General features: G+C 32.7%; 2 protein-coding genes across 3 annotated transcripts in view; one reads left to right on the forward strand and one right to left on the reverse strand.

Annotated features, from left to right (window-relative positions):
* LOC125073242 (large neutral amino acids transporter small subunit 1) overlaps positions 1–7,315 on the forward strand; it is a 42,764-nt gene extending 35,449 nt beyond the window's left edge. Inside the window, exons 6-13 of the mRNA XM_047684005.1 lie at positions 1,992–2,085; positions 2,233–2,374; positions 3,012–3,142; positions 3,664–3,832; positions 4,063–4,156; positions 4,710–4,868; positions 5,361–5,416; positions 6,037–7,315. Coding sequence (XP_047539961.1) covers positions 1,992–2,085; positions 2,233–2,374; positions 3,012–3,142; positions 3,664–3,832; positions 4,063–4,156; positions 4,710–4,868; positions 5,361–5,416; positions 6,037–6,039 — 848 coding nt within the window. The 3' untranslated portion in view covers positions 6,040–7,315. The remainder of the gene's footprint in view (positions 1–1,991; positions 2,086–2,232; positions 2,375–3,011; positions 3,143–3,663; positions 3,833–4,062; positions 4,157–4,709; positions 4,869–5,360; positions 5,417–6,036) is intronic.
* Positions 7,316–10,051: 2,736 nt separating this feature from the next.
* LOC125073241 (zinc finger protein on ecdysone puffs) lies at positions 10,052–19,553 on the reverse strand. Of its 2 annotated transcripts, XM_047684002.1 has the most exons (11): positions 19,373–19,553; positions 18,603–18,904; positions 18,094–18,254; positions 17,307–17,544; positions 16,300–16,567; positions 15,711–15,835; positions 14,690–14,850; positions 14,030–14,195; positions 13,572–13,710; positions 12,968–13,105; positions 10,052–12,570 (listed from the first exon to the last, which is right to left on the reverse strand). In XM_047684002.1, exons 2-11 carry the CDS (start codon positions 18,897–18,899, stop codon positions 12,431–12,433), a joined length of 1,833 nt encoding a protein of 610 aa, XP_047539958.1. In that variant the 5' UTR covers positions 18,900–18,904; positions 19,373–19,553; the 3' UTR covers positions 10,052–12,430. The 2 variants fall into 2 exon arrangements, with proteins under 2 accessions (XP_047539958.1, XP_047539959.1); XM_047684003.1 differs by lacking the exons at positions 18,094–18,254; positions 19,373–19,553 and having other exon boundaries at positions 18,603–18,776.
* Between the last annotated feature and the right edge of the window lie 969 nt (positions 19,554–20,522).

A 20,522-nucleotide genomic window follows, 5' to 3' on the forward strand; every position in this document is an offset into this window, starting at 1 on the left:
AAATCGTCGACTAAGCTTACTCCTCTTCGCATAATTCATAATTATATAGGTCCATGAAGTTAACGAAGGAAATTGTGGCCTGATAAAATATTATTTTTAGAAGCCTCTAAATAGTCATGTTTGTTACAAATATGCCTATTTCATGACTTAACGAAATATTTGACAATATAACTTAGTATTTATATGGCCAAAACTATAAAGTACGCGATCTATATGGATATATCCTTAAAATAGTAAATACCGTTGTGAGAGTGAATTATTTTACAATTTCCCTCGCCTCAAATCAAATCAAATAAAAATCAATTTATTTATTGTGTTCTTTTGAGTGAATGATTCATTTTTCTTTCATTCCATGTTCACACGGCTTAGCTGGAATGACGTAAAAAGAACATTCATCCGTAGTTTCTTTGAATATGGCGTCGAATGAAGTCGTGTCTCTTGGAATAAGTTTAATTTGTGATCATTTGATCAATGAGCTAAAAAAAAAGATCAAGAAAAATGCGTTCGAGACAAAATGGCCAAATCCGAGTAAACGTTCACTCTGTGTTCAGACTGTTCATTTTTCGTTCATTCGGAGTGGGAATGAAAGCCGAATGAACCGATCCAACGTCGTTGGATCAATTCACTAATGAATTCATTCGGCACTTGTTACACTTTGTGTTTAGACGTGTCAATTTGAGTCAAAGATGCAAAATGAAACACGAAAATGATTCCACCTTAACGTAACTCATGATTAAATTAAATGATAGATAGTATATTTAGGAAAGCTATATACTTACTAGCTATACGATAACTTAGAGTTTACCACCAACGTCTGACAGTGTTGGTGGTAAATTTGTCGATTCGTAATTTAAAATCGATGTCTCGAAACATCTAAATTGTCTTTAATATCAATTTGTATTTCCTTATCTCTCGGAAGGCGTTGGCGGACGAACGGACAGACGAGCTTATTAGAAGATTGCTACAATCCGGTGCGCTCCGGTTACATTATTTAATTTTCATGTGAAAAGGCAAAGCGTCTGTCATCGTCCGCGTTCACTTCAATATAATATTATTTCTTCTTCGTTTCATTTAAATCTAAATACCTGAATATTATTAAAATTAAATTAACTTAACTTAAATTAAGATAACTTGGTGGTAGGGCTTTGTGCAAGCCCATCTGAGTAGGTACCAGCCATTCAACAGATATTCTACCGCCAAACAACAATACTCAGTATTGTTGTGTTCCGGTTTGAAGGGTGAGTGAGCTAGTGTAACTACAGGCACAAGAGACATAACATCTTAGTTCCCAAGGTTGGTGGCGCATGGCGATGTAAGAAATGGTTAATATTTTTTTCAGCGCTATGTCTATGGGCGATGGTGATCACTTACCATCAGGTGGCCCATATGCTAGTCCGCCAACCAATACCATAAAAAAGTGTAATTGTCTGATTAGATCAAGTCATTTAAGAACTTAATCACAAATAAGCACAATAAAATTTTCATGTACTTAATTTGCGTTTGTAATTGATGTCGTGAATGGCTGTGAAGGAAAACATCATGAGGAAGCCTGCAAGAACACGCAATGTTGCAACGTCGTTGAATAAGACTAAAAAGAAGTCTATATGTGCAGTATTTTTGTGACGTATTGATGTTGTGTACATTTGCTGATTAAAAAATAAATAAAGGTATTACAAGAATATTAGAATATTATGTCTCTTCGATTTAAATCCTTTCGTTCTAAATGTAGGTTTTCTATAAAGGTTGTTTGAGGAAATTTCATTCGACGTTATTCTTTGGACTATGAACATTCTTTGGATTTTGCTTTACCAGATAAACATTCGTGATATTTTATCTTTTTAATTATTATTCTTATAACGTGCATTGCTGAACCCTTACCATTTTTGCTGATAAATTTGCAGAGCTCTAGAACGTAAACGCGAAATCTAAGCACAATGCCACACTCATACTTTATACCAGTGAATTTAATCAAAAATGTTTTTTTTTTTCAGGGAAAGTGGAACATTTTACGTTCGAAGGCACAACGAGCGACGTAACTTCAATAGCGCTGTCTTTTTACTCCGGCCTCTTTGCGTACAACGGATGGTATGATTTTGTACTGTCTCTTATATATAAATCCTCTTCATTAAATTCCAATAATTCTTTCAGTTACAAATTATACGGTATTCCTAATGAACGTTCTACTAAATGTGTCTAAATAGAAATTAAATTTTGCTTTTTTAATTGTAACAGGAACTACTTGAACTTTATCATCGAAGAGTTGAAGGATCCAGTTCGTAACTTGCCTCGAGCCATTGCTATCTCCTGCACGCTCGTCACGGTCGTCTACACATTCACCAACGTCGCCTTCTACACTACGCTCTCTCCCACTGAGGTTAGCATTCAAGTTGCTACAGACACTAACACACACACACAGAGATAAAAATCCAACGTTGCCTTATTAGACAGACGATCAAGTTATCAGGACAAGACCGGCTCATACACCACACATACATGCATCGCATACTTTGAAATTCTAAAAGTATCCTAATCTAAGACGCATACTGAGAAGACACCTTTAGACCTTCGGTCATCGCACTGAGACCAGCAGGATCAACAGCAATAGAATTTAAATAAAACACATATTAATTAATTGGGCGGAGATGGCCCAGTGGTTAGAACGCGTGTATCTTAACCGATGATTTCGGGTTCAAAGCCCAGGCAGGCACCACTGAATTTTCATGTGCTTAATTTGTGTTTATAATTCATCTCGTGCTCGGCGGTGAAGGAAAACGTCGTGAGGAAACCTGCATGTGTCTAATTTCAACGAAATTCTGCCACATATGTATTCCGCCAACCCGCATTGGAGCAGCGTGGAGGAATATGCTCCAAACCTTCTCCTCAAAGGGAGAGGAGGCCATTAGCCCAGCAGTGGGAAAATTTACAGGCTGCTAATGCTAAAAAAAACACATATTAATCCATACATATTTATAATTATTTAATAGATATTAAACACTCCCGCACATTTTTAGGTGTTAGGTTCGGCGGCTGTAGCGGTCACGTTCGCGGAACGTCTCTTCGGTTGGTTTGCTCTCTCGATACCACTCTTCGTGGCAGCTTCTACTTTCGGAGCTGTTAATGGCGTACTACTCACTTCATCCAGGTAAGTCAATGTGATTTATCAACTGGATTTGTTTTATATTTTCAACTTTTAAAAATATTATTGTACCGAATGTATTCTGTGTCTCGTTGGCCATATCAATACGTTTTCTTTCCAAGTGCTGGTGTTTTAAGTAGTTTTTAGTGTAGATACAGATGTAGAAATAACTTGAGTTATAATTTTGAAGCTAAAATATTATCATTATTATGAATGCTAAACTATTTAAAAAAAAATTATGAAAATGAGGTTTTTATGAATGTAATCGAGTATTCTGAAATTTTCTCAACTTAATAAGTCGATTACCTGATTTGTTATTACAATTTATAAATATCGGACAGCAGGGCCGTTCAAAATTCACACAATGAACATTCACAAGATGCCTCGGTTTAAACAGCCTCAAGTAAATCATGAATAGTATGAATATACATAAATAAAAATAACAATACTGACCAAAAAGTCGATAGGAGTAGGGTGCAAGAGCGCGCGAGTGATTGTATGTGTGTGTGTGTGTGGTGCGGCCGCAGGCTGTTCTACGCGGGCGCGGCGCAGGGGCAGATGCCGGGCATGCTGACGATGGTGACGCCGCGCGCCACGCCCGCGCCCGCCGTGCTCGCCGTGGCGCTGCTGTCGCTGCTCTACCTCACCGTGTCCGACATCTACGCGCTCATCAACTACGTCGGCTTCGCCACCTGGGTGAGCACTCCTCCCACCGCCGACGTCGGGGACTGACGTGCTGTGAAGGATAAGTGAGCCAGAGTAAATAGCGAGTACAGAAGACGTACCAAATAAGTTACCACGGGGAAGAGGATCACTTCCCATCATCGGGTGGATAAATTGATAAAAATACTATTCTATTGAAACAGTTTCATGTTTACAGTTAGTCTTTTAATAGTATACTAAAGATAATTTAATAATTATTACAGCTAAGCATAGGAGCCGCCGTACTGTGTCTACCAGTACTCCGATACACCCAGCCGAATCTCGAGAGACCCATAAAGGTCAACTTATTCTTCCCAGGTAAGGAACTAATATAAAAACTATATAATATGTTACGTAAACCATTACTATGTTATAATGTAAAGCATTGAATCTTAACGGAGAAAGTAAATGAAATGTGACCAAAACCAATACCTTGTGGCACCCCACACATCATTTGCTCATTCAACCTACAATTAATCAAACGCGACTGTAAGACCAATTGAGCGTTGTAATGCAATACTAACTATCCGTCCCGGCTTCACACGGGTACAACAAATTCCTATACATAACTTCTAAATTGAATAGTTAAGAGAGTTGAAATTCTCGGTTTTTCTCTACCTTAATGTGCATGTATTTCATACATATAAACCTTCTTTTATTTATATATATAAGCATTAAAGTCCGTAGCGTTGTTTAAGAGATAGGCGCACAGACGGTAGGAATTGACTTTTGAACTGAATTTTATACTGCGTTAAACATTAAACATATGATATCTGGCACGGGATTCCTAGATGACGTAAGTCCCTCTTCCGCACCAAACAATTGCTCGGCGCCAATAAAGTTAAATTAATAAATATATAAACATTTCCAGTGATCTACATCATCTGCACGATCCTGGTGATAGCGTTCCCAGCTGTGGCGTCTCCAGCTGAAACGGGCGTCGGCTGTCTCATGATCCTGACGGCTGTGCCGGTGTATCTGTTGCTGCTGGAACCCAGGACGAGGCTGAAAGGACTGGGCCCTATTACTGGTAAGCCATAGCAATTTATTATGTTATATTTTCTGCATGATAAATTTTCTAAATAATAGAATTACGTGGATCATTGATGATGTTATTTCATCCTGTCTGATTTTGACGACGGCGGCAAATCTCCAGGGAGACCAAAACTGCGTCGGACATATTAAAGTTCATAATAAATCTCGCGCTCTAATAATCCGATCAGTCGGCAAATCTGACACAACAAAAAAACAGTTCAGGCGCAGGACCAACTGCATTACGTGATTTCCGAGGCTCAATCAAACTCGAGGCAAACTCTAAGGCTGTTACTCTTACTGAGATTTTTTCGACAGAAATACCCAATGACTTTTTATCGTCCCTACGTTTGAACTCAGAACCTCAGTATCTGCAGCTTTAATCTGGCCACTGGCTTGAAAATTATATCAAGCTAGACGATATTATAACTGGCAGAGCTGTATGTGTCATGGAATATTTTTTTAATGAATTCATTTTATTAATTTCCAGATGCTGCAACACGCTTAATGCAAAAATTAACGCTGTCCGTTCGACCAAAAACAAAGGTACGTTTAGCAAACGTAACTAACACTAATGGTGCAAAAACTGTCCTAATATGAAGTATATTCCAAGCGAGGAGTAAAGATAAACGAACCTTAGATTTACAAATTCCAAGCGATTCGCTAATAACACTACAAACAGTTCTTTTTACCGTCATGTCCGTCTGGGTTGGTACCACCAACATATCGCATTCTCTACCGCCAAACTGTGATCAGTAAAAGGGTGAGGGTGCCAGTGTAAGTACAGGCACAAGGGACATAACATAACATCTTAGCTCCCAAGGTTGGTGGCGCATTGGTGTTACAACACCAATGCGCCACCAACCTTGGAATTGGTTATAATTCTTGCGGCACCCATGTCTATGGACCACTTAGCATCAGCTGGCCCATTTATTTATTAGCTGGCCAATTATTCAAAATGGTGGCATATCTTGTGCCAGCTCACATATTAAAATTTGTTCTAAATAAATATTGTACATTATTTATTATATTTACTGGCATATTTTAACTTAGCAATGTCAAAACAACCACGAATGTTAATTTAATTAATTGCATTGTATTCATGATACTTAATAATTTAATCTGTGTCACAAGTTAATATGCTAATGGCTGTACTTTTTTTGCAGTGAAAGAAACGCAAAGGACCAACGGATTATGCCCAGACATATCCGAAAATTCATGCAGTATTTAGTTTAGGTGTTATTTCATGTTAGAAACTTTTTGTATGTCTAATACTCGGTTTCAAGGATATATACATATTGTGTATTGTGTATGTTAAGAGCATTTAGGCATGCTTTCATTAGAGTTTAACTCAACAATAGACCTCATTTTTTTTTTTTTAACAAATCATTCGAATGCTTCCAAAATTCAGCTCTAAATGAAAAATATTTTTATTGAACGAACGACTATATACTATAACTTATTATTCTTGAACAAATATAAAGATCATTTTAGATTTTTTTACACTTTTTTTTTTATAAAATAAATATGTCTACTGCTAAAAATATGTCATCTTGTAAAGTGTTCCAAAAACTATGTCATAGAAAATATCATAAATAATAGAATCTCTCTCTATGACGAGAACTTGAAATAAGAAAAAATTAAAAGAATTTATATACAACAGTAATATAATAATATTATCTGTAATAATGAAACTGTTGTAAACTTTTTAGAATCGTGTTATATATAAAAAAAGCTTTTTCTGATGAGTTTTCTACGTATTATATAAAAAAAAGCTAATATATTTTTTTTAGTTTTTCTTTCGTTGTATTCGAATCCTATCAAAGACAATATTTCTTAAAATCTAAGGCAAGTAGCTTTTTTATGTAGTTAGATTATATACGTTGTTTGTATGCGTGTAGATGTTAAAACTTTGAGCAAAATAAAAATATTAAAAAAAAAAGAATGCACAAATCGAAATCAATTTTTTTTACAAATAGGCTGTGTTTTTGTTGTCATTTCCAAAGAAATTTCGATTGTCATGACGTATCAACTTATTTTGTTATTTATTTCTTAAGTAGCTATAATTTGTGTAATTTTCCTTGTAAGTTTCGTTTTTTTTTGTATATAAAAAAATCATACTCGAACATTCCAATTTTAACTGCCAATATTCGAATTATAGAATGTAATCTCTTTCGTTTTTATGGTTAAAAATAACATAACGTAACTAAAGCTGTAAATATTTCTAATTAGATTAATTTTTTTTAACAATAACTTCCACAGAACTAAATTGTGTGTTGCATTTATTTGCTCATTTTGTAATAATTAATTTTATAATGTCATTTACATATATTTTTTTTTATTACGATGTAATGTGTCAACAAATAAATCATAGGAATGTCTAAAGAAGCCGTCGTGTGTCGTTGTTTCTGTTACGCGCTCTGCGTTATATTACAGACGCAATATGACAATAATAAATTATTCAATAAAAATGTTTTTTTTTTTACTCATTTAATTTTATCGTCTCTTAATTATGTTTTCTGTACCCTTACGACATGTATGCAAAATTGTCTATTTATCTAACTGGGTAACTAACTAACACATAAACGAACTCATTTACGCATTTATAATAATATTTTTAGTAATAAAGTGAGTTATCATTATGTCAGGTTCTGTTTTCAAATTTACTAAGTCTAACCACAAATCAAATCAAATTTCTTTAGTATTTAATGTAAACCATTATAACACTTACTTATTGATTGTCAAATTAAAATTTACCACCGGTTCGGAAAATAAAATACCCTGGCCTGAGAAGCACCGGCGCTATTTTTGATTATTTACATATATTGTTGTACCATATTTATTTATTTATTTATTATCATTTAGCCTGAGATTATTTACGTTAAATCAGTGAAACCACAATCATAAACAGCATTGCTTACATCCTCATACTATACCTGTTTTAATTAATTTTTAGGTATCATCAGCAAAGAATACTATATCATGTTTTTCCCTATAAAAAGATTATCTATGTATATGAGGACTAGAAAAAGTCAAAGAAATGGGCCTCGAGACCCCAGGAGACCTGCAGCGTTGTCGAGCGTCTCCTTGTAAATCCAAATTGTTTTCTATGAAGCATTTTATGTCTGTTAAAGTAGGCTACTATATGTTTTTTTTTAATATTATGCTAAAGATGGTATTGCATAACAGAATAAAAGCCAAATGAACAACATTACACAGCCAATTGACGCGATTGGTGGAGAGCTTGATTAATCTATGATATTCGCTATGGATTTGTGAAAATAATCCGGTAAGTAAGGTCTTCCGAAATATTTGAAATAAAGGTTCTATAAATGACCGTGATTGCTTTACTTCAATTTAATGTGATTTATATATATTTAATTAATTGCGATTATTAGTAATTTGATTAACAGTGTAATTTGAAAATAGCGTATTTGAAGACTATCTAACTTTCTCTCCAAAATTGCGTTTTACTGTACCGAGTTTTGGCGCGTTCCTTCAAATTTAGTTTTCTAGCTCCAGCACCGCCATCTTAATTTAATAAATATTTTATACATGGGGTTACCTACAGTCTTTTACAACCACAAGGGGACAACAACCAAATTATCAACAATTGACATCCAATATCATTAGGTCAAAGCTTAAATAATCTATGATATTTATTATGGATTTGCCAAAAAAGGAGTTTTGAACTTTGAAAAAAATTAAAGTGAATATAAGTAGTTAAATGGAATTGTGTTTTATTATAATGAATGATATATTAATCAAAGGCTTTTAGTAACCAATATAGCAAAGCTATTAGAAGATCGCCCAGAGTACATAAATCTGAGGTTTGTTTATCTTTATTCCTTCTTCAGTTGGAATAGACTAAACTTTTTACAGAGCGAGAGCATCACTATTTCTTTTTGATGTTGTCATGTGTCACTGTCAACTGTAGCATGTTTTGTGAATTGATAGAAGACTGTTTGTTTTTATCAGAAAACCTTCAATTATAATACAATAATAATGGTGAAATTCGGTAAAAGCAAGCTAAAAGCCCTTAATAAACTTGCTAAAAAGCAGAACAGTAGCCCAAGTAATGCCTCTAACAAGGTGTTAAAAAAAAAACTTAATGCAGAGAAAAAAGTAACATTTCAGAAGGAAGTGCTTTTAAAAGAAACGGCAAAAAGTGATTCCCTTGTTCAAAATATATCGAAGACTGATATCGTTTTACAAAATCTATTTAAAAAACCCGAGAAATCAAAGAAAAAGCCCGTAGAAACTCAGGTAAAAAAACCGAAGTCAAAACCCGTCGAAAAACAAAAGAAAAGGCAGAAGACGCAAATAAATGACACTAAATTATTATTAAGCTTGATGAAGAAGAGTTGACCGTGTTGTTACATTATTGAGATTTTAAAGCTGTAAAATAAATATATTAAATACATACAATTTCTATTTACTTAGAGAGGAGTCTCTACACAGTACAATAAAATATTACCTCATAATTAGTAATATTTATTTTAGAACCGATTTTTGATAATACTTACCATTTGAGTATTGTAACAAGTAGATGGAAATTAAATCTTTACACAAATCAATAGAAAGGTTAGGTTCTAGGTGCTTGACCAAAATTGGACCAAAATGCTATTCGGTTATTTTTGTAAAGAATATCAAGTCCAAGCAAGTCCAGTTTTGAGCTTGCCAGTTTCACACTTGATCATTATGTAAAAACATTGGCTGTGAGGCAAAGCTATCATTATTTTTGTTTTTAGATTTTTTGAGTTTGGATTAGTTAAGTTCAAGACTTTCTGAAAGTAGTTGGCTAAGATCCATTAAGAATGTCTGTCAAGACCAATGTATGTATTAGGATATAAAAATAATACAACATTTTCTGTACTCACAGTTTATTGTTATAAGATAGAAGATACAAGAAAAAACATGAGAAGGACTTAAAAAGGGTAATGTTTAATTAAAACTTCTACTGTTAATACAAGTTGCTACTACATTATTTAATTTGCATCCATCGTTAAATATTTCATAACTAGTTTTATTTTAATAATTTCGCAAAATATATGTAATAATTTTATAACGTTACGGTTGTTGTTTAAACTTATTTAACAAACATTAATATCAGTCAACATAAAGATTGAAAAGATGTAAAAATATTATATATAAAATAATAAATGAAAATAAATAAACTCAAAAAGGGAATCAAATTGTCTAAAACATACTTTTGTTTTGATTGATGCTTATTAACTTTATAAATAACGTTAAATTTTATTTTATCTAATAAAATGACAATCCAAAGTGCTTCTAACAGCCTACTTGAATAAATAATTTCTGTTTGTCATGAAAAAAATCACTATTTATTTCCAATTTGTTTCATACAAAATAGTCTTGATTTTGGTGTAAATAATAATGTTAAATGTCTAGAATGTTTAATTTTTAAACATGTGTGTACATCATCATATCATATCATGGAATTCGGAAAATTTCCAGATGCATTATATACGACTTTTATTAAAATTCATTAATATAAAATTCCACCTAAATTGCATTCTTCTAAGCCTATCATTATATTCCTTAAAAGGAGAATATTTTATGACACAATATTTTTGTGCATTTTAATGTTTTACAACTATTATAAAGTAAAAATTACCAATAACCTCTTTGATATATTATGTTAGTGTTCTGTGTGCTTAATTGGCACAACTTATAGCCATGTAGGAAATATTAAATCTAAATGATTATTGGTTTTTATACATTTCTTAAAGAAATTTTGTAATAACCAATAAACACTAACTACAAAACAATGTAGGAAATATAAATTAGGAGTGAAATACATATGAAATCTTTGTCATAGCCTGGGTATTGTGACGAGTGTCAATCGTAGTGGTCACTCACACCAAGATTATAATGTTGGCTAGTTTGTTTTATTTCTTTTGTAGTGCAACATTCTATCTAGACATATAACTTATCTAAGATTCCTACATAATATGTATTTTCGATCGATAACAAATCAATCTACATTTCAAGTTGGAGAGTAATACTTTTAATAGCCCCTGCGTTATGAGTTCATCAAGCTAAGAAGTCTTTCAGTAGATCTGATATTGAAATATAAATAGTGAATTCCCTTATCCAAAATTGAAAAATCAAATCAAGAACAACAAGATCTACACGGACCTAATTACTTAGTCTTACTAACAAAAGTCATATAGCTTCTGTATAATTATACAATGTCTTTGTCATAAGAAATAGTATATTCAAACGATAAGAGCATTGTGTAACTACAACCACTATACAATTCTAATTCTTAAGGAGGGCAACTAATGACTTTATCATATTTAGTATTCTTATCTGACATTGCTTATATTTGATTATATACCATACATGGGAAGTATATAATAGTATACTATCATATAGGTCTAAGGTATTGAGTTTAAATATTTTATAAGATTGGATAAAAGACACTAAATATCTATTTTTAATATATGAAGCTACTACAAAAGGAGAATCATTTTCTACTGCTAATCACCTGATTCGTTAATGCTGATCAAGGACAGTTTAACTAATTCAATTATAATCTGAATGAGCATTGGCTTGCAGCAGACAATATAACATCTGTCCACCAATGAGCATCTAGTTTATAACCAATCTGATGTTGAACATCATCTGCCACTGTTAGTATATCTTTCGAGATCAGATAATTATATGTAATATGAAGAATTATTTTGTTCTACATTTCTAATACAGACAATTATCTCAGTTTTTATTTAAATAAAATATCACTATACATAATTTCAAATCTAAGTTTGCATAATGTCAACATAACAAATAGTTTTGCTACAATTGTGTAGTGATTATGACGGTCAGATATCTCCTACGAGAATTTTGCACCCTTAGTACATTGTCTTACTGCGAGAACTCAGTAACAACAAATAATAACAAAATTTCATCTCATTGATTTCATGTATTGTTGAAACAAACTATTTTTTATATCAAGTACATTGTTATATAACAGAATAATTTTATGGATCAATCAATTCTCAGTTTAATGGCTTTTAGTTGTGCCGACAGGGCAGTTTATTTTGCCAATATCACGTAGGATGGAGACGACACAAATGAGATTGATCGGTACGGTTGAGATTACAAAGTCAATTAAATTTTTAAGACAAGTATTAGTAGCAATTTCCTTGTTAATCATACATAGAATAATTGTAAGCTTACATTCTGTTACAGTCAAATCTGACCAAAGCTGTCAAAAATACATCTGATTAATTAAAATGTGTCATAATACATATTAATTTATTATAAACGCACAAATGTCACTTTTTTGAATTAATGAGTTCTTGCAATAAGCTGATGGGTGAAGTTCAACACAGTTATATACCGTTAATGTAGTTTTCAAAAAGTGTATCGGCATTTCGCCGTTCCTACATGCTTCATGTTTCTCTCAACAGCAACTTTGATAATTACGTGAAATCTCGCAGTAGAGATAACCAGACGGTACTGTTGCCTTATTATGATTTATAAAATGTATGGGAGTGATATGATTGTCCAATGAACAAACAATCAATGCGTCTAATAACGACGGCGCCCTCTGCCACGACCCGTGGGTGAAGACTTCGGTTGAGCGGCTGGCGGAGGAGTTGCTTTTACTTCTTCGGGCTCAGCAGCTTTTGGTTCTTCTTCAACTGGTGGTTCTGCTTTTTCCTCTGGTTCTGATTATTGAAAAAAATATAACTGAATCAACATGAAAACATTTTGCATATGAGATAAAATAGATTCAATTTTGCATGGTGCATTTTTATTTTATTTAATATTAATAAAGATTGATAACTAGACCTGTACAACACGGCACAAACAAAGTTATATATATATATATGATTAAAAAATATTTAGCTTAAAGGTGTTATTAATAGAACATTATACAGAAGAGTTTACTATAAAAACCCACAAAAAAACATTCATTCTTAATGTGGATTTAATATCATAAATTACTGTAAAAAATTCATTTGTGTGTTGTGTATGATACGTTTGTGTAATTATTTTAATAAAACTCTAGTTTTGATTAAATCTGTTATGAGTGAAAGCTAATAAATCTAATAATATACTGACTGTCTTCGCGTTTGTTCTCATCGTAGAGTATCTCATCTACCGACTGCTCCCAGTCCTCAAGGTCATCAGCAGCGGGGAGATCACCATCTTCATTGAACAAATTAGTTTCAACTTCTGCTTCGGTCTCTGCTGGTTCTTCTGTTTAATGTACATTTTGCGATTATAAACACAAGTAATTGTAAAGCATCCTTTTTAAATGAATTTATTTCCTAAATTCTATAGTAATATTATAAATGTGAAAGAAACTGAAATTCAAGTCTAAAAAATATCAGCAGAAGGTACATCTATCTTATAATAAGCCACAATGACGGACTTAATATCAAATATGAGTTAACACAGCTATGAATGACCTACACACTACAGTATTGCTGCTACTTAATAATCGAAATATAGTCTCTCTATAATTGAAATATGCATTATTATTAAAATAATAATAACTAAACTTTCGAAGTGTAATAGTCAGGTTCAGGTAGTTTTATATATTTATTATTATATAAACAAACATCTTCATTGATTATAAAATATTTTTGATGCTATTTGAGTATGTATTAGTATAGTATACATATGTATATAAGCCCCAAAAGGCAGTTAACTTAGAACTTACTTTTAACAGTACTCTCATGTCCATTCTGTTCTTTTTGTTCTTCCTCTTCATCGTCACGGGTTGTCTTGCGTCTCTTCCATGTACCAGAATCGTCATTATTCATCGCCCGCTTACTACTCTCTGCTGTTGGTTGTAGTGTCTAAAAATGATTAATATTTGAGAAATATTTCTAACTAAAATATGATGTAGCATTCATTTACTATGAGATGCTATATTAATGCAAAAAAAACAAAATTGTTCTCGTTACATCACAGTAAGTTTAAAAAAAGGAACATACTTGGTTTTCATATAAATTGACAGACAAGTGGTGTTTATTATTACACCTTTTATAATGTATATTGTATTTCTGGTCAAAACTAAATAAGTATGCAGCAGTCAGAATGAATAACGTTAAAATAAAATCGACAAGAAATCTAAATAAGATGCAGTTGTAGAAATATGTAATAGCCAGTAAGTACCTGGTTGCCGCTCTTGTCGCCCAGGAGGCGCACGAAGAGCTGGTGGTGGCGCCAGGTGCGCAGGTGCACCTCGGCGGTCTCGTCGCTGTCCAGCAGCTTACGGCAGAGCGTGCACTGCACGCAGCTGAAGGGCGATAGGAACGAGCGCCCCACGCCGCGCTCCGTGCTGCGGGCGAGCAAAGAGTTAAAGCGTTATTAATATATTACCATAAGAAATACTCATTTTTTTTACTATCGGCTATACATATACATACAACAACTACAAATGCTTCAGAGTAGACCTGCTCTCTATGATAAATGACAAATAAGAATACTATGGGAAATTTCAATTCTGTTTTCTTATTATCAAAACCAAATTATTTGTTGTAAACCAAATATTATATGCTTACATTGTCAAAATTAGGTTGGTTTCTAGCTTGATAAGAAAACAACATGAAAACTACCTGGAATGTTAATAATACACATAAAACCCATTTTAGAACTAGACATTTTAAATTCCATAGAGATGGATTTTCAATTAATGGAAACTTGTTCAGTTCTTCACACAATATACTTGAAGCTTGTTGAGTTATAGACAGATATAATCAGAAAATATTCTGTTGCTCAAATTTTATTTTAATTTTTAAAACAAACTTATTATATAAAATATATATCACTAACCTGTAAACGGGCAACATTTCAGCAGTCATATTGGTTATGTCATCTCCCTCTTTGAAGTCCAGGATTGTGGTTTCATTATCAAGGCTCTCTTTCTTCACTTCTGGCTCCTGCTTAACTTCAACATCTTCTTGTTCCTTCTTAATTTCGACTTCACCTTCCTCCTATTAGACATTTTATATTATATTATTATTCAATACTAACTTTTACTTACAACTCAAATAACAATGAATCTACTTGCCTATTCCAATCGAACTAGGAATAAAGGTACCGCCGGTTGTACCGTCTTTTCTTTATATATACTTACTATAAGGCTAATCTGTTTAATTTGTGGTGTACAATAAAGTATTTAAAAAAAAAAAGGTAAACCAAAACTTAGATTTATGTATTTTATGATATTTATTTATAATACAATAATATGTGCACTACCTAGAGTTTTTGATCTTTATTTAAATTACAGTACTACACTACACTTAACTACTTATATCCACTTTAGTTTTATTTCCAAAATTTCGATTACAGTTTCGTCGACGTTCAAAACGCAAATTTTTCGCATATCCATAGTGAATATCATATATTAATCAAGCTCTTGATCAATGATATTTGGTCAATTTGCTGTCAAATGTTGTCTTTTCTTCTCTCATGTTTGGAATAAAGTGTATATTCATTTTAAGTATATGTATTTGCCACCGAGGATGTATATCCAATTATCCACTGACAAGCCACTTAGAATAAACTCTAAGCCATTCCTCCGATTATGGTGACATTGTATTAAAATGTTGTATTATAGACTTTGAAGTAAAAAAACCATCAAATAATGTTCTTTGGAAATCTGATTTAATGCTATCCTAGTATTCGACTATTTCAATAGTAACAATTCTTATCTTCATTGTTTATTTGGATAGTATTCAAAATATGTTGTATAATGTTATTGGTTGTTGTTATAAATATTAATTAGTACATGAACGTAATTAAATAAGGTAAAATTGTTTGTTAGTGAAATATAGATTACTATTAAATTTACCTTCTTTGCCTCACTGTCTTTTTCTGCCTCGTCCTTGTCCCGATCTTGTCGCTCCCCGCGCTTCCAACGTTGCCTGTCATCACGAAGGTACATCTGCTCCATATTCAGTGTTGATATTATCATCACTGTTGAAAAGAGATGCAAAATTATAGCCCATTTTAATGCATAATTATATCCAGGCTCGTCAGCCTCTAAGTCTTTATTCTTTCGTCCATACTACATTTAAATTTGTGCGTTCGACGTTGGTTGGTCCCACCAACATAACTAGTTTAGATGCTTACATATAATCAATCGGATTAGTTGGGTCCCGAGGCTTTACGGGTGTAAAGCTTGTATTATATATGGAATTAACATGTTCATAAACATTAAAATGATATAGTTTTTAATATAGTCAATTGTTTTGATGAAATAATTACTAAACATACCTTGGAATACTAATATTTCACTCTATAATAGTGCAAACATTTATATTTGTAATTTTTACGCTTTTTGAACATTTTGGACAAACAGACAGACTAAATCAATGGTTGTTTTTTATTTAGTAAAGACCTATATACTACATAAATTACTATAGAAATACAAAAAGTACCTTCCGGTTTCGGCTTGGAGATGACCTCCTGCTTATCCTGCATATTCTTCAAATGCTCAGCAGTGAGACGATGTTCGTCCAGCTCGATCCTGGTGGGCATCTCCTTGTGACACGAGGTGCAGGTGGGGTGCAGGTACTTCTTGAGCTTGCGATGTCCGACCGTGGTGCGGTGGATGGCGCCGTCGGCCGCGTACATGTCGCACATGGCGCAGTAGAAGTCGCGCGGCGGCTGCTGCCCCGCTTTACGAGTCCGTTTCATTTCTCGTATCTGTCAATAATTATATATTTATTAAATATTTTACATACGACTGCGTAGTGATTGCACCTCGCAAAAGCAAATGACCAACTATATAATAAAACTTATTGTTAATTAATATTTGTAGCAAACATTATATGGAAAAAAAATAACGCAGATATGCATGGGTAAAAAAAAACCCATCACGAAACTTTTTTTAGAAATCAGAATATGCAAATGGTATCCTAGTAACATGCTATAACAATTCTTATCTTCGATGATTTGGTCAATGCAGTTTAAGTCCTTTTACTTCCATTTCATATTAAACTTGGGCTCATGAAACAATTGTGAATGAGATATCTTGGGTATTAAATAGTTAAAGACGGGGAGATTCCATCAAGACAAAGTTTATGGAATAATATTACTGTGGGAGATGGAATGCTAACATAATTGTGCACTATTGCTTTATTTTGCAAAGGGACACCGAGACCAATGCACACAGGTGAAAATCTTTAAAAAAAAAACCAAACTTTAGTTACAAGGGGAAGAAGTATTACAATGATTTATAATTTTAGTTTAATCATTCACTGCAAGTGATTGATTAAACTTATAATAAAATAATTTGATAAAAAATCTAAACACAAGTCTTATACATGTATTAATAACAATAAATATGATACAATATTGTATCAAAATATAAGAAAAATTTGTCTCGAGATATTTTTCTCTAAATACTATAACACTAACTAACTAACACTAATATAACACTAACCTTGAACTCTTGCCTCATAGTATCAGCAGTGAGAGCATAACTCTCTGCAGTCTTTTGCATCATAATGGCATGGGCTCGACCGCTGAGATGATTTTCAAATGACCTTCCATCCCACATACTCTTGTTACAGATGTGGCACTTCAGTAGTTGCGGGTTGATATCATCATAGCGTGTTTTCGGAGTATCTTTCTTGTCCTCTTCAGATTTTTCCAGCTTATCAGAATCATTGTTTTCCTCGCTACAGATTACTTATTTCATTAAAATTGTGTATTGATGTTATTGTTGTGTGTGACATATTATTATTGCTTATTATTTGTTAATATAATATATAAAAAAAGGTTAAAAGCTGTAAAAAAATCTAAACGGCTAATATTTGCATGAAATAGCAGAAGAACAGTTAAAAATTCATACAGATAATTTAATTTATTGAGTTTAATCTTTAGAGATACAAAAAAACAAACATTTCTAAGAATCAGAATAATATTTTTATACAATTTTGTATAGATGCATGAAGCTTTAGACATGTTGTTAATAAGATATTTATAAAACAATTTCAACAGAACTTAACATAAACAGACAGGCTGTCTATGATGAAGACGACCATGACAAATTTCTTCAATGCTGTTTGATTATGAATGACAAATCCCCGGAATGAGGTTGGAAATTACTGCCAATGCGGCTAGAGTTGCCGGTGAACGTAAGTTTTGCTGAAATAGCTAATTTATAGGATAGCCGTGGAATGGAAAAACGGTGATAGCACCGGAAGGAAACATCTGGGATTCCTTACCTGTCCTTAACAGGCTTAGCCTTAGAATCGGCATCCTTTTTCGGGGAGCTCTTGTTTTGTTGTCTTGGCCCATCATTGGGCCTGAACGGCTTACGATTGTTGATACGCTCACCAGCACGATTGTAATTTCCCGTACGCCGGAAATTACCTTGATTGCCCATCTAGAGGGAATTGATATAGCAGTTGTTAGTATAAAGCTGCTAGCCACCGTAGGCCTTATGAAGATGGGCTAAAATATGATAATTGCACACAAAAATCCACATATCTATGAGTCACATTCTTGTTCAAAACCTGTAAACTAGCACATTCAAAAATAACCATTTTAGAAATTTTATTCAAAAAAACTAGGCATGTTATGTTATTACAGTAATACTAAATTAATAATTTCAAACCATTTAAAGTTATATTTTTTACAGTAATTTAATTATAAAATTTTAAATATGACAGATCGCAAACCACTAATATTATTTGTATACAACGTAATTATAACAATTGAATTATGTGCTTACCCTATTTGGTCCATAACCTCGGTCATACCGATTCATGTTTGGACCAAAATCACGCCGCATAGGCATGTCGAGTAAGGAAGGCACCGGATTCTGACGCGGTTGGAGTAGGTTGATAATGTTGCTAGCAAGAGCCAGAGTAGCTTCAGTAGGGCCACCTCCCAGAGGAAGGAGGTTCGGAAGATCACCGCCCGGGCCGCCACCTTGCCATGGTGAGACACCACCACGAAAATTTTTCGATCGATCGTTGCGGCCAAAATCCATGCGCCTACCACCTCCTTGAGGGCGACGGTTCGCCATTTTTTCTGCAATAACGATTGGGATGACGTAATGGAGAAAAATATTTTACTTCTATACCTTAAGGACAAAGCTGATCAATAAAAAGAAAGGGACAAATTATGGACAACATATTAATAGAATAAACAATAAGTATATTTTAATTTTCTTTTAGCCACACCATTACAAACCTTTTTTTTATTTACATCGACAAGAGGGTATAAACAAATAATGGCAGTAAATATCAAAGCATGTGATTTAATTTCACAAACAAATAATAAGTTTTATAGCTACCTACATCAATGATCGACTTAAAAAAGAGAAATAATTTAATAAATTAAGATTACACTATAAATATATAAGCAGAAAAATAATGATATAATAATTCAATAATCATCGAAATTGATGTCCTAAAAAATGTACATTTATAAATTAAAAAATGTTATGCTTACGTAGCCCGGTCGAAAACCTCATAACAAGCAAAAGATATTACTCACCGCACAGTGTATGCACTTATTGAAAGATCTCAAAGCAAGTTAAATTTATATTTTTTTCAGCAGTTATGCACAAACTTATAGGTTTAGAAAAGTGGAAACAGCAAATGTATTGTTAATTTGTTAATAACAAATGCGACACCGACTCAGTGAAAATATAAAATGGCCGATTTTCAATTTTACCGTCGACAAGCGACAGCGACCGGCGTCCTCTATTGTCTTTTATATACAGATTATAAATATAATAATAAATATCTATGAAATCATTGAAATGAGGGTGGGCACAGGTCTCGATTTATTCGAATGAATAAACAACTGGGACAAAAATCTTTAACATTTTATAACATTCTGATGTTATAAAAAAATCTAATTAATTTCTATAATAGCAAAAAAAACTTTAAAAAAAATATGCTTTAAAGCTATTGGTGTGAACATATTTACTTAAAAAAATTACATCATCATTTTTATTATATTATGAGGCGATTCATAAGTATTACACTTATGAATCGCCTCATAATATAATAAAAATAATTAACGATTATTTTTTGAATAGTACATTATTGATTTAAAATTCCTTATAAGCTTGCAAATACTAAAATACTGAATTTTAATTGTAGATTTCATAAGGGAATATGATTATAGGCATTGATCAATCGATACTATTCAATAAGGTAATCTACTATGTTTGAAAAAGTACTTCAAATAGTTGTTTTTCCCAATAAAAAGCCACAAAATATATATTTCGGCAAAATAAACACGCTCCTTGCCATAAAATGAAATTAAATTTTAAGCCTTTTTTATTTCCGCAAAAACGCTTTCAGTCATTTTAATGACGTTAGATTGTTAGAAACAACAATCGTGTATGTACAACCGTACTCGTTCAATGTTAACATTTATAAATATTTGGTGTTTCAGTAATATCAGTATATTTCTTCATATATTTTAATTATTGTCCCATTTCATAATTTATTTTGCACTACCGAAAATACCCTATTATGTCACTAGGTATTACAAGTTCAAAAGGTTTTTATATTTGTAATTTGACTAAAAAATTAATTTGATAAAAAATATGTAAAATATTTTATTCATTCCTCTCGGACGGAAAAGGAAACGGCGATAAAAAAATATTCCCATTTAATTTTAGCCATAGCTT

This window comes from Vanessa atalanta, chromosome 23 (genome assembly GCF_905147765.1).
Source record: "Vanessa atalanta chromosome 23, ilVanAtal1.2, whole genome shotgun sequence".
Classification (NCBI taxonomy): Eukaryota; Metazoa; Arthropoda; class Insecta; order Lepidoptera; family Nymphalidae; genus Vanessa; species Vanessa atalanta.